The 14,463-nt window shown below is 43.2% G+C and overlaps 1 protein-coding gene across 6 annotated transcripts in view; it reads right to left on the reverse strand.

The window, feature by feature from the left end:
• Positions 1–14,463, reverse strand: part of LOC137622201 (palmitoyl-protein thioesterase ABHD10, mitochondrial-like) — a 242,880-nt gene that overhangs the window by 30,073 nt on the left and 198,344 nt on the right. For all 6 annotated transcript variants that reach the window (XM_068352666.1, XM_068352662.1, XM_068352664.1 and 3 more), the window contains exon 3: positions 5,330–5,496. In XM_068352666.1, the coding sequence (XP_068208767.1) occupies positions 5,330–5,496 (167 nt within the window). The remainder of the gene's footprint in view (positions 1–5,329; positions 5,497–14,463) is intronic.

Consider the following 14,463-nt stretch of genomic DNA (forward strand, 5'->3'; position numbering starts at 1 on the left):
TCCATCCAGGAGTTGCCAAACGACGTTCCTTAGAGGTCTCGAAAGACTTAAGGAGATCTTGGAGATCTTTATTGTTGGAAAGATCTAAGCCTCTATGTCGAAAGACCGAAGCCAACATGCTCCTGTAGCCCTTAATCGTGGGAGCTGAAAGGGAGCGAACCTTTCTCAGATGTAAAAGAAAATCTGCGATTTGGGCTACAGAGGTACTGGACGAGGACACAGATGCTGACTTGCACCAGTCTCGAAAGACTTCCCACTTCGACTGGTATACTCTAATGGTAGAAGCTCTCCTAGCTCTTGCAATCGCACTGACTGCCTCCTTCGAAAAGCCTCTAGCTCTTGAGAGTCTTTTGATAGTCTGAAGGAAGTCAGACGAAGAGCGGGGAGGCTTTGATGGACATTCTTTACGTGGGGCTGACGTAACAGATCTACCCTTAGAGGAAGACTTCTTGGAAAGTCTACCAGCCATTGAAGTACCTCGGTGAACCACTCTCTCGCGGGCCAGAGGGTAGCAACCAACGTCAACCTTGTCCCTCCGTGAGAGGCGAACTTCTGCAGTACCTTGTTGACTATCTTGAATGGTGGGAATGCATATAAGTCTATAAAAGACCAATCCAGTAGAAACGCGTCTATGTAGATTGCTTCTGTATCTAGGACTGGAGAGCAAAAGATTGGTAACCTTTTGGTCAACGAGGAGGCAAAGAGGTCTATGGTGGGTTGACCCCAAGTAGCCCAAAGACTCTTGCCCACGTCCTTGTGGAGGGTCCATTCCGTGGGTATCACCTGACCCCTCCGACTGAGACAGTCTGCCAAGACGTTCAAGTCCCCCTGGATGAATCTCGTCAACAGGGAGATGCCTCGAATTCTTGACCATAAGAGAAGGTCCCTTGCGATCTCGAGCAGCGTGAAGGAGTGTGTGCCTCCTTGCTTGGAGATGTACGCCAAAGTTGTGGTGTTGTCTGAGTTGACCTCTACCACTTAGTTTCGAAGACGCTTTCTAATATCATCAAGGCCAAGTGGACTGCTAATAGCTCCTTGCCGTTGATGTGCATGCTCTTCTGACTTGAGGTCCACAGACCCGAGCATTCCCGACCGTCCAGGGTCGCACCCCAACCCAAACCCGACGCGTCTGAGGACAACACGTGGTTTGGGTTCTTGACTGCTAGGGATAGTCCCTCTCTCAGACTGATATTGCTGTCCCACCATTTCAGGCATGCCTTTATTGGTTCGGAGACTGGGAATGATACCGTCTCTAATGTCTTGTCCTAGTTCCAGTGAGAGGCTAGATGGAACTGGAGAGGCAGAAGGGGTAGTCTCCCTAGTGAGACAAACTGCTCCAGGGATGAGAGAGTCCCTACGAGACTGTTCCAACTCCTGACTGAATAAACGTTTTCTCTTCAGCATTAGTTGGACTTCGAGCAGGGCTTGACTGCGAATCTCCATCCCCAAAAATAGAATAATCTGGGATGGGATCAGTTGGGACTTTTAGGTTGACCACAAGTCCCAACTCCCTGGCCAGACTCAATGTCCAATGTAGATCCTGCAGACAGCAAAGGCTGAACGATGCTCTGAGAAGCCAGTCGTCCAAGTACAGGGAGGCTCGGATCCCCGATAGATGGAGGGATTTTGCCACATTCCTCATGAGCCTCGTAAACACGAGAGGCGCAGGACTGAGGCCAAAGCACAGGGCTCGAAACTGGTACCCCACATTCCTGTAAACAAACCTCAGAAACGGTTGGGAATCCGGGTGTATAGGAATGTGGAAGTATGCCTCCTGAAGGTCGAGAGAGACCATCCAGTCGCCTTCCATAAATGCTGTCAAGACAGCCTGGTAGACTTCATCGTGAAGTTTGTCTTGACAATGAACACATTGAGCGCACTTGCCTCTTACGTACTCCTGCAGTGAACATGGCTGCCAAAACATGGAGCCATCCCTGAGGGACTTGTTCCTGCAGAGAACGTGGCTGTCAGATCATTGGAGCCATACCTGAAAGCCTTGTTTATGCATGACATAATTGTACAGCAAAACTTCAAAGGCTCGAAAACAGCTGTGAAGTTGACCTGTAAAATCTTGGAGCGTCTCATGGCCAGGCGCCAGGGAGAGTCTATGAGGTTTGAGAAGTCTATCTGGGCAGAGGCAGGAACTCCCAAGCCGAGAACTTCTCTCGTGTCATATCAGACTCTCGCTCTATAAGCCAGTTTAAAAGAAGGGAAAGCAAAGGCTGTATCCCCCAAACTCCTCCTGGTGATAAACCAGTCGCCTAGCAAACGTAAAGCTCTCTAGGAGAGCGAGAGAGCACTAGCTTATAAAACAACGGCTTCGAAGTAGCTAGGCCTAGTGTAAGCTCTGACGTTTAGGTGAACGAGGAGCAGCAGTTACAAAAAGATCCGGACAAAGATCCTTAAAAATCAGCATGATTTATTTAAAGTCCATAGAGGGCTAAGCAGCTTTAGGCTCCTCTCCGTCTGACAGGAACCTTGTCCGATAATAGCTGAGTCTCAAGCAAGGGAGAGACCTACCGTGGTGGCAATGCTTTACAAGCAGAGTTCACACGCACTGGTGCATTAGTAGCGGACCAGGACGCAACGTCATGTAACTGCTTGACAGTCTGTGAACTGTCAACAACAACAGGTGCGAGAGACCAGGACGCAACGTCATGTAACTGCTTGACAGTCTGTGAACTGTCAACAACAACAGGTGCGTAAGGATGCACAGCGTCCACTCGAGACTGCTTTGACCGCCTAGACTGAGCAGTCAAAACAACTCTAGAATGCGGAGGTTGACGCTCAGCGTCAAAACAAGTCAACTCCGATTGTTAGCGAACGTCCTGAACGTCAACAGGAGCATCAGCAAGTGGCCTAACGTCCAAATGTGGCTGAAAATCCACACGAGACCGCATCGAGTGTGGTTCTAAACAACCTGACTGACGTGACTTAGCTACGCCAACGTCAACAGGACGCACAAAGGAACGTTAGGGTGGCTGAAAGCCAGGATCTCGATGAGATAAACGGCTAGGCTCAACGGACTTATCGGCAGAATAGTCTTCCATAAGGGAGGCAAGCTTATTCTGCATGTCTTGCCGTACAACCCATTTAGGATCAACGGGAATGGTTGCAGTAAGAGACGAGGGTAACGTCTGTGACCGCAAAACCTTGCCTACAAAAAGACTCTCGGAGTCTGTGTTACGCTTTTGTTAGGCGGCGAGCAGTCTTCCGATGACTGCATAGGGTCAGAGCTGTCCTAATGGTTAAAACCAGGACGCTGGACCTGTCTTGAAAGGACTGACTTTCGCTTAAAGGGCCTCGAAACCTTGTTTCACGGTTTCTTATGCGAAAAGCCTTCGGATGACGAGGAGAAAATTGTCTCTCTCGCCTTATGGTAGGGGTGATCTTGGTAAGATACACCCGATACCATAGAGGGAACGTCTGTTCGCTGATCAAGGCCTCTCGAACCCATAAGTCGTACGACATTACTTCTCCCCTGGGCTTGGGAGCTTGCAAGAGGTCCCGGACTAGGCGAACGACAGGCACGAACAGATGAACCCTCGGTCGCAACACTGATAACACTTTGCGCAATATCACTTTATCACTACGATTTTCTGTTTTGCACTTATTTCACTGAAATCGAATCTTTTAACAATTCACATCAGGTATGAATAAAACTGATTTCTACCTGAAGCACGCAATTCTACCCTCATCAAAAGGTTGTAATTGCGAAATCAGTCGTATAATGCAAGCACATTAATACCAGCAAAAACCAGTAAACATATTTTTAGATAAAAAATTCAGTGGCTGGGGAAGAGACTAAACACTAGTTCATTCAAAACTACGTTTTCAATCTCTCACCGTACATTGCCTTGGGACGAGAATAAAAAACTAAAAACGTTTTATCCTTTCTCCCTGTACAGAGACTAGGGACGAGAGTAACTCGAGAACAACGTTACCCGCTTGGGACGAGATAAAGAACGGAACGTTTTCTCTCCTCTCTCTCCCTCCGTCTCTATCTCTCTCTCTCTCTCTCTCTCTCTCTCTCTCTCTCTCTCTCTCTCTCTCTCTCTTGATTTCGCACCTAAGAGAAGAGCCCACTTACGTTTCGTCAAAAAAACAGGTTATTTGACCAAAGGAAAAAAACTGAAAGGTTTTTCAATTAAAAAGTTCCTTTAAAATAGAATTTAAAACATTTAAGCTTTGAAAGAAGAATGAACAAAACGTCAGAATTGATTTACTCTTTCTGCAAAGTGAAACCGTGATACTCTCTCTCTCTATCGTAACGATAGAGCGCAAACTGCGTAGCATAAATAAACTAAACGTTAGTTCATCTTTGAAACAGTACGAAGACTATTCAAAGAAAATCTTTCATAAAATATCTATTAAAAAATATTCATTTAATAAGTTTTAAATCATTAGCTCTTTAAAAGCTATTTACGATTGAAAGGGCTCAACGTTGTTTAACTTCGGTTTCCAAGTTAGGACCGCCTACTCTCAGGAAAGGTCGCATATAAACAAATCATTAAAATTTATTTTGATGTTTATTATAAATGGAAAGCTAATCGAAGAGGCCTAATAAAGGCGGTTGAGATATAAAATATATAGAGGAAAATCTATAATTAATTTATAACGTGATAAAATAATTGCTAAAAGCCTAAACACACTTCCGTCTAAGGGAAGGGTCGGCCATTTAAAAGTCAAAGAAAGTCCATACTCTCTTTGTCATCAAAAATTAAATCTATCCAAAAACGAGTTCAAGATTTAAGATGAAGATAAAACACCTGCACTGCGGAAGCTCAAACCAAAATGAAGTACTTCACCAAATATGTTGAGAAAACTCCAGGTTCTACAGCGAGTATTGATACGTCTTGTCGTCAACGTCGACAGAGAAGAATTGAAGGTTTTGTTTACATACAAGAGTGGTATCTGGCCGACAGTTGGCGCTGGTGGGCACACCCGCAACCTTCATAGCGATCGCTCGCGAGTTTTTTGAGTGTGTTTTCTGTCGAGCCGCAGAGTTGCAGCTATTATATATTCACCGGCTAAGTTAAATATTTAAAATTACTGTTTTCTTGAATAATGTAACTTGAAAGGCTTTTAGATGATATTCTGAGAAAAAAAAGAGGAAGTGAATGACAAAAAAGGAATCTATAAAACGGATTTTGAGCGAAGCGAAAAATCTATTTTTGGGCGAGATAGCCATGTCGTCCTGATGGAAGGTTCCTTCAGGACGACATGGCCTGAGCCCAAAAAAAACATTTAAAAAAGGCATAGTAAAGTATTTAGTTTTTATTTTATGAACATACTGTACCAACAGCATTCGTCGGTTTTGATATCTTACCTCACATAAGGAAAGCCATGTTTCTGACAGAACTTGTACAGGCTTACAGCTTTTGTTCCACTCTTGTTCGACATGAAACCTGGAAAGTATATGATACCAGGCGTACGGGGACCTGGGGATTTTAAATAGGCAATTCTACGGGTCATCCCTGTATTTTCATCTTTGATCTGGAAGATGAGAGAAATTACTAATCACTTATGAAAATGTAGATTTGATGTAAGAAAACAATGCAAAATCTGTATTAACATATCTTGAACTGCAATACTGTATATTGTAACTTTGGCCAATGAGTTAAGAGGGTTCTATCGTGACTTGGTAACCTATGTTAAGAAATCACTGTAGTACTGTACAGTAATGATATGCCTAACCTGGAAATACATCATCTAAAACAGTTATTATATTATGCAATATAGCAATCTCTGATTACCCTGATAATTCTATCATCCAGGAAATATAATTTCAAGCCAGTTGTAATAGCACATCAAAAAATATTTAACAATGCTGTGCAAAAAAACAAGCAAAGAAAATCAGTATGTAATATTCAGTAATATTAGATCCTGGATGCAGTTTTACACTGAACTGATCATGGAAAATAAAATTAAAATAGAGTTGTAACAGTGTAACAGAACTAAAGTTCAATAGACATTGAAAAAAAAACAATTCTAATACATGTTATGATAACTATACTGTATGGTGAAATGTAAATACCTTAAGATATTTTAGGGGTTAGATCTTGTGTAGTCCCATAAATTTCCTGTAAAAGCGACCAGAGGGAATCAAATTTGACAATATAGCAAATAAATATTTTCCTTGTGCAAGGGCTAGTGTAACAGTATGGACTCAGCGTGTATAAAGGAGGCCCAAGAGCTCAGGCTCTATTGAATCCATCTCAGCACCTTCAATGCTGAATTCATCAGCTAACTGAGAATCACTACTAATGCTGAAGGCAATGCTTATCAAGGCATGTCTTTGCATCTGGCAACCATCTTTTCTGAAGTCATAAATAGAAGGGCACCTTTGTTTGCACTCCTAATTGAAAAGTTTTTAAGACTTTTACCTTAACTTATAAGTTACAGTAACTAGGTTCCAAATTAATTATTTACCTAATTCTAGTGCTAATGTTAATACAAGCACCACTATTCAGTCACTTACTTTGTTTTGGTAATGAATGTTCAGTTATGTATGACTAGTCATTCTCCTTCTTCCATGCTGATATTTTATTTCTTACATAATACTATACACATGAGTTCTAAAATAATTTCATATAAACATAGCATAGCCTAAGTTGGGGTGTACTTTTTAGTAACGCTGGACTATGCACAGCCTAAATTAGTCGAAGCAATTCAGATGGAGTGATGGCACCTGTAAAACTAAGTTTCAACAATTAGGTTATACCGGTATATAGTTAGCTATGGATGAATAGGATCAAATCATCATATATTAGATATATAGTACTGTATATGCTACATGTATAGTGTACAATATATATGTATGCATAGTTATTGTGCCATGGATGTGGCATGGAACCTACAAATCATTATCTTAAGTAATGTATATGTACACAGTTAGCATGTCATTACCCTACAGTACGTTAGGTTAGCAGTATAATAAAAATATATGGATATATATGCAGAATGTCCATAAGGACAAATACTTTTAAGATTGATGGTACATTGCTTTTAATCTCAGTTGGGTTAGAAAGGATTTGTTGAAACATTCATAGTCTTGCAATTAAATGCTATTTTTTTGCTAGTACAGTACAGTACAATAAAGGGATTTTGACGAAGGAAAAATCTATTTCTGGGGAGAGACCTGTGGCGCCCGGTGAAAAGAGTCCTTCTTATATACCTTTTCTGATAAAACCTTCCAATTATACCAGAGAAAGATAAAAGCATGGAATGCTGAGGTTACAACCCTCGCGCGAGCACCTTTAGGGTGTCGTGTATAAAGCAAAGGCGCGTGAAATCCACTATTCACAGGTTGTCTTCCATTTAGTTAATTCCTTTTCCTAGCCTGTAAAAATTTGGACTAGTTTTAATAATAGTATATTGTAATTCAAACTGGTTGACAGGGCAATAGGTAAAGTGAACTGAGTCCTGTAGCAGAGGCACCATGTTAGTCATTAAGCTCCTACTCCTGGGATTTCCTCTTATTAGGAGAGTGGTCGACTTCTTAGTCTTTCCTTTACATATATGTAACCATGAATTGGACATTCGCTTGGTTTTAAGTAACTTGTTCCTTGTGGTGCACAAGTTTACCTTTTTATGGTCTGGTATTAGTACTTTGGGACCTTGAAACATCTACCCCTAAAAAGGGGGTTTGACAAAGGAAAAACATTTTTGGGGAGGTGCTGTATGATCCCCAAAACCTGTCTACCTTTCTAGACTCCCGGAGGGAAGTGGGACAGGTTCAATAGAACATGAACAAGTGGATCTCCCTTATACACACCGAGTTAGTCCATGCCATGAGATTGACACACTGGCCCTAGGGCATGGAAAACAATATTTCTCTGATACATCATGTATTTGGTTTCCCCCGGGGAGCGATTGAACAGAAGCATAGACTAATTACTCCTGGTCAACCTCAGGTCTCGAGGGATGGTGCCGCTTCCCATAGCAAAGCGGCTCCACCCCTCACCCCGAGTGAGACTTGCTCTTTCTCTGATATATTTCAGGTTTGGCCATTTCTGGGTTTGACAAGTGGATTCCGTTTTAGCATTTACAGGAAAGTTTTGGGGTACCACACAGCACCTCCCCTAAAATCAAATAACAGGTAATTTGTATATTTCCTAACTATACAAACCAGAGTCCTTTGATATGAGCATAATATCAGTGTAGCTGGAACTTAGTTGTTAAAAATTATAATGGGATATCGGTAGTTACTGGCGAGTGGCGTGGAAGCCCTGGCCCTCGTCAGCACACTGAGTAGCCACTATGATACCTAGGACTTGCGGAGTGGTTCAGGCAGGAAGTAAAACTTTAAAGGAATCAGGTTGGCAAAGTTAGGAAAAAATGCAAATGAATTGAAAAATGTGATCTATTCCTACAAGTATACAAACCTCGTCCTTTAATAATTGTATCCTAAGGAAGGAGGAAGTCCATATAACCAAGATGGTTGCTATAAAATCCAGGGATGTCCAAACACTTTGACCTGGAGAGGTGCAAAAGCGTTGACTCCTGTCCACCTACCATCACCTTAGAAAAGATTCTCAGGTGATAGGCTGGGTTTCTGTCCAGTGACAGATGATCAGTGAAATGCCTTTTTCATAAAAGGAAATGATGTCTCTGAAAATTGGGGTAAATTAAAAGTAATGGGGTTTTCCACACTCATGTCTGTCTACCCCCTAATAAAGAGGATCTACCTATACAGAGAAACTACTTGGTATGGAAGATTACCTGCATCAACATCGATCCAGTTAACTTTTTTACCCCCAACACTATTTGGAACTTTCCAACCCTTAACCCCCAGGCGTTTTTTTTTTTAAGCACACTTTGCAATATATTTTTTTTCAAATTGCTCTAACAGCCTTAATTTTCATCATAGAGAGGTCAGGTTGGTCTCATTATTTTGGAAAATGCCTGAAGTTTCTCATAACATTATCAAAAATATGTAAAAAATGTAAACAAAGTTTTTTGCAAGGACGTACCGGTACGTCCATGGGGGTAAAGGGATGAGTTTTGTGAAATGTACCGGTACGTCCATTGGGGGTAAAAGGATTAATAACAGCATGACCTCTGCATCCCAAGAGAGAGGGAAGAAAAGAGGAAAAAGGGCTTGGCATTCTTACTTCTCATCCCAGGCTAATGTTGTGACCACTATCTTAGATGGAATGCTTCTTGTCTTATGAAGAAACTATGAAGAAACCTGCTGATTAGCTACCACAGGCCTAAGTGAAAACTTGTATAAGGACTTGTGGGTATACTCACGCAGATAGTGGGCTGTGAAGGTTGTACTCACTGACAGGTTCTTATTGAAGGCTAGAATAGAACCAATTCCGCTCACTTCGTAACTAAGAGCTTAGATGGGGTCTTCTTTTTGAGTCAACCCATACAAATGAAAACGTTGTTTAGCTATGATCTGAAAAGCTGCAGCCACTTCAGTTAGTGACATAGTACCCTCACAGTACAGACAAGCAAATCACCTGAATTATTTAACACCTCTTTCATCCTATGGTGATCCTGGCCATGACAAAATTGTTGTTAGGCTCATGACTTTAGGCCAGGCAGCAATGACATAACAGTATGCATCAGCCTGCTTGTTACAAACCTTCACTTTTTCTAGAGACTCACCTCAAGGTGGGTGGAAACCTTGGATCACCGAGAATCTTTGATGCCCAGTTCTTAGGAATAGATTTCAGAATCTTCCACTCTTAAGGCTTCAAGGAGGAGGTGGCTAGGACACTAACAGCTTCCTTCTGAGGAGCCGCCACAAGCTTCGAAGTCTGCATGAACGAGACCCCTCTGGGAGATCTCAAACCCCTGCTAGTCCTCGGGTGAAAAGCATCTCCCGGAAGAGGCGTAACCTATCCTTTCCAGTCACCTTAATTTGGATAACACCAATTTTTCCCTAAGAATCAGGCTTAGCATGGGTAGCTTTGGCATCCAGGTATCTATGATACCTAAATGGGTGACCAGGCAGTGAAGGAATAGCAAGGACTGGAGGACTAGGTGAAGCACAAATGGTGCTAGTTGTCCTCCTACGCTTTGGATCTGACAGGGACTGGAACTCCCTGGAGATCCTGACACTGTGAGGCAGATAAAAAAAGGTTCCCAAGGTTTGTCTAGTGATCGGGTCATCACAGGACCGATCGTTATCTGTCTGACAGCTATAAGGAGCTCTTTAAACCATGGCGTGTCCCTTGAGAACGAAGAGATGGACTTAACGAGCTCTTGAAACCACGGCGTGTCCCCTGAGAATGAAGGGGCGTTTTTAACAAGCTCTTGAGACCATGGCTCATACCTTGCAAATGAAGGAGTGGCCTTAAAAAAGCTCTTGAAGCCATGGCATGTCCCTTACATATGAAGTGGCAGCCTTAACAAGCTCTTGAAACCCTGGTGCATCCCTTGCGAACAAAGGGGCAGCTGAAAGGGCTCTTGCTGGTGAGGAATGCTCACTCAAACGCTGGTTGCGAGACAACGCTTCTCCTGGCTAACGAACAGCTGATCGTCATACTACCAAAGGAGAGGGGAAAAGACCAAAGTAAAACGTTAAGCAATGTTTCGCGGGTGCAAACATAACTCGTGCACATCTGTCACTAGACCAGTCTGATCGCTTGTGAGCCTGAATTAAACGAGCTGCCGCTCAAACACTCGAAAGAGCAATTGGGGATGGTTCACAAGTCAACTATATCTTGTACACACACCCAGGAAAGGACACTTGTGCTTGGATGGTGACGAGCAAGGCAAGGTTGGTTTTAGGCGAGATCATTTGCTGCAACTGCCAACATTCATCAGACCAAACTGGCATTTCTCCCTAAGCAGTAGACGCCTGAGGTGATACCCTGGAGGGTAGGCGCACGCAAGACTCCCAGAGACTCGTTGTGCCTTGGAGCACAGTGGAAAGTGCCTTTGATTCCAGGGAGTCATCGACCATGATCACCAGATTGCTCCAAAGAGCCTAACTCCAGAGAGCTAGTACAAGGGGGCAAAGAATCGCTCACCGACTTACGAGGCACTTGAGGGGAAGACCACTCAAGGGAGGAAGACCTCTCGAGCTGGCAAGTGTTGTCCATCCTTATATCCTTATACATTAGGGTTGAGGTTCGTGCATAACCCAATGCTGAGCAAATTCAGCGTGTGCACTTACCCCAGGGGTGGGAACATGCTAGGCTGGAATTCTGAAGAGAACCTGCCTGCAATTCCTCAGCTGGACAAGGAATTGCTGAGGAAGAATCTGCCGGGGTACGAGACCGACTGGAAGTGACTCTCCTCCAGCGGTTTGGTAGGGAAGGCCTAGGCCAACTCCTGTGAAGGCAGCTGTGCATTCCTTCTGTGCCACAAGCTTCAACACCTCCAACAGCTGTTCCTTTGTGGGGCAACCTGAAAGCCCCAAGGAAGGGGCACCATTTAACGCAGCGCGCCAAGAAATCTAGACTACCCACGGGTTGAGGGTGCCACTGTTTTACAAGGGCAAGCAGCGGGGTCATCAGGGTCCAAAGGTTGTTCAGGGGTCAAACGGTCTTCAATGTTATCCGATTGGCTTCCGAACGGGAAGAGGATGGTGGGAGGATAAGAGACGCAGGAGAGAAAAGTCAGGACTTCTTTCACCTAGAAGATGAACTAGGTGCAAAGAATCCCTTTTAGACTTCCACCTTCGTATACTGTATTGAAAGACCACTCACGACACTAAATGCAACGAGAAGCCTCCGTGCAAGGGTATCGTCTGCACGAAGGGCAAAGCCGGTGAGGATCCATTTCCATCGCTGATGTAAACGTATTGCATGGGTTGCCAGATATGCCAGGGCAAACTTGCATGTTTGTTATCCAATACCAAGCACTCCTAAAAAGAAAAAGATAAATTTTTAAAGTTTTACGACCACTTCAATAGGAATGAATCCGGAAGAGAGAGACGACACATCTACACTAGGGATTGTCATTTAAGACACTTTTCCCAATCCCGGGATTTCGGGAATTGGTTAGTCTTTTCCCGGGATCCTGGAGCGGCACAGGTCTCTCGCCCAGAAATAGATTTTTCCTTCGTCAAAATCCCTTTTTTGTATTTAAGGAATTAAATGTTGCAAAAGACTCATAGCATGTGATTATTTGATTATTTTTAAAACATTGGCAAAGACATATCCGCAATATGTATTGCAAAAAAAGAAGCGTTTAATAAAATTAACGAGCAGAGAATTAAGACTGATGAAACAATTTTATGCAGTTATTGCTCCTAAAATAACTCACGACAGTGACACATCTTCACAAATTGCAAAAAAATATCTTATACAATCACATGCTTTTGTCATCTAAACCTGGTGAAAGAAAAATGATATTTTAATTATAAAATAAATTTTTGAATATACTTACCCGGTGAATATATATAGCTGCAACTCTGTTGCTCTACAGACAAAAAAACAGTAAAACTCGCCAGCGATCGCTATACAGGTTGCGGGTGTGCCCACCAGCGCCAACTGTCGGCCAGATACCATACTCGATGTAAACAAAGACTCAATTTCTTCTCATCCCACTGCGTCTCTATTGGGGAGGAAGGGAGGGTCATTTAATTTATATATTCACCGGGTAAGTATATTCAAAAATTTATTTTATAATTAAAATATCATTTTTAAATATTTAACTTAGCCGGTGAATATATATAGCTGATTCACACCCAGGGTGGTGGGTAGAGACCAGTTAAATATGTTTACATCGTATAAGCTAAGAGTTTATATTTCATTTTGGAAGTTATCAATATAACAAAAACAAAATAAATAGGTACCTGGTAAGGAAGTCGACTTAGACGATTACTCTGCCTTGTAAGTACGTCTTCCTTACGGAGCCTCGCGATCCTCTTAGGATGCTGACAGACCCCTAGGAGCTGAAGTATCAAGGGCTGCAACCCATACAACAGGACCTCATCAAACCCCTAATCTGGGCGCTCTCAAGAAATGACTTTGACCACCCGCCAAATCAACCAGGATGCGAAAGGCTTCTTAGCCTTCCGGACAACCCATAAAAAACAACATTAAAAACATTTCAAGAGACAGATTAAAAGGATATGGAATTAGGGAATTGTAGTGGTTGAGCCCTCACCCACTACTGCACTCGCTGCTACGAATGGTCCCAGTGTGTAGCAGTTCTCGTAAAGAGACTGGACATCTTTCAAGTAAAATGACGCGAACACTGACTTGCTTCTCCAATAGGTTGCATCCATTATACTTTGCAGAGATCTATTTTGCTTAAAGGCCACGGAAGTTGCTACAGCTCTAACTTCGTGCGTCTTAACCTTAAGCAAAGCTCGGTCTTCCTCACTCAGATGTGAATGAGCTTCTCGTATTAACAATCTGATAAAGTATGACAAAGCATTCTTTGACATAGGCAAGGATGGTTTCTTAACTGAACACCATAAAGCTTCAGATTGGCCTCGTAAAGGTTTAGTACGCTTTAAATAGAACTTAAGAGCTCTAACAGGGCATAAGACTCGTTCTAGTTCATTGCCTACGATCTCCGATAAGCTGGGAATATCGAAAGATTTAGGCCAAGGCCGAGAAGGCAGCTCATTTTTGGCTAGAAAACCAAGTTGCAGCGAACAAGTAGCTTTTTCCGACGAAAATCCGATGTTCTTGCTGAAGGCATGAATCTCACTGACTCTTTTAGCCGAGGCTAAGCATACCAGGAAAAGAGTCTTAAGAGTGAGATCTTTCAGGGAGGCTGACTGTAAAGGCTCAAACCTGTCTGACATGAGGAATCTTAGTACCACGTCTAAATTCCACCCAGGAGTAGCCAAACGACGCTCCTTAGTGGTCTCAAAAGACTTAAGGAGGTCTTGCAGATCTTTATTGTTGGAAAGATCTAAGCCTCTATGCCGGAAGACCGATGCCAACATGCTTCTGTAGCCCTTGATAGTGGGAGCTGAAAGGGATCGTCCTTTTCTCAGGTATAAGAGAAAATCAGCTATTTGGGCTACAGAGGTACTGGTCGAGGATACAGAAACTGACTTGCACCAGTCTCGGAAGACTTCCCACTTCGATTGGTAGACTCTAATGGTAGACGCTCTCCTTGCTCTAGCAATCGCACTGGCTGCCTCCTTCGAAAAGCCTCTAGCTCTTGAGAGTCTTTCGATAGTCTGAAGGCAGTCAGACGAAGAGCGTGGAGGCTTTGGTGTACCTTCTTTACGTGCGGCTGACGTAGAAGGTCTACTCTTAGAGGCAGACTTCTGGGAACGTCTACTAACCATCGAAGTACCTCGGTGAACCATTCTCTCGCGGGCCAGAGGGGAGCAACTAACGTCAACCTTGTCCCTTCGTGAGAGGCGAACTTCTGCAGTACCTTGTTGACAATCTTGAACGGTGGGAATGCGTAAAGATCCAGATGTGACCAATCTAGGAGGAAGGCATCTATATGTATTGCTGCTGGGTCCGGGACTGGAGAGCAATAGATTGGAAGCCTCTTGGTCAGCGAGGTTGCAAAGAGATCTATGGT

The sequence above is a fragment of the Palaemon carinicauda genome, chromosome 29 (assembly GCF_036898095.1).
Source record: "Palaemon carinicauda isolate YSFRI2023 chromosome 29, ASM3689809v2, whole genome shotgun sequence".
Taxonomy (NCBI): Eukaryota; Metazoa; Arthropoda; class Malacostraca; order Decapoda; family Palaemonidae; genus Palaemon; species Palaemon carinicauda.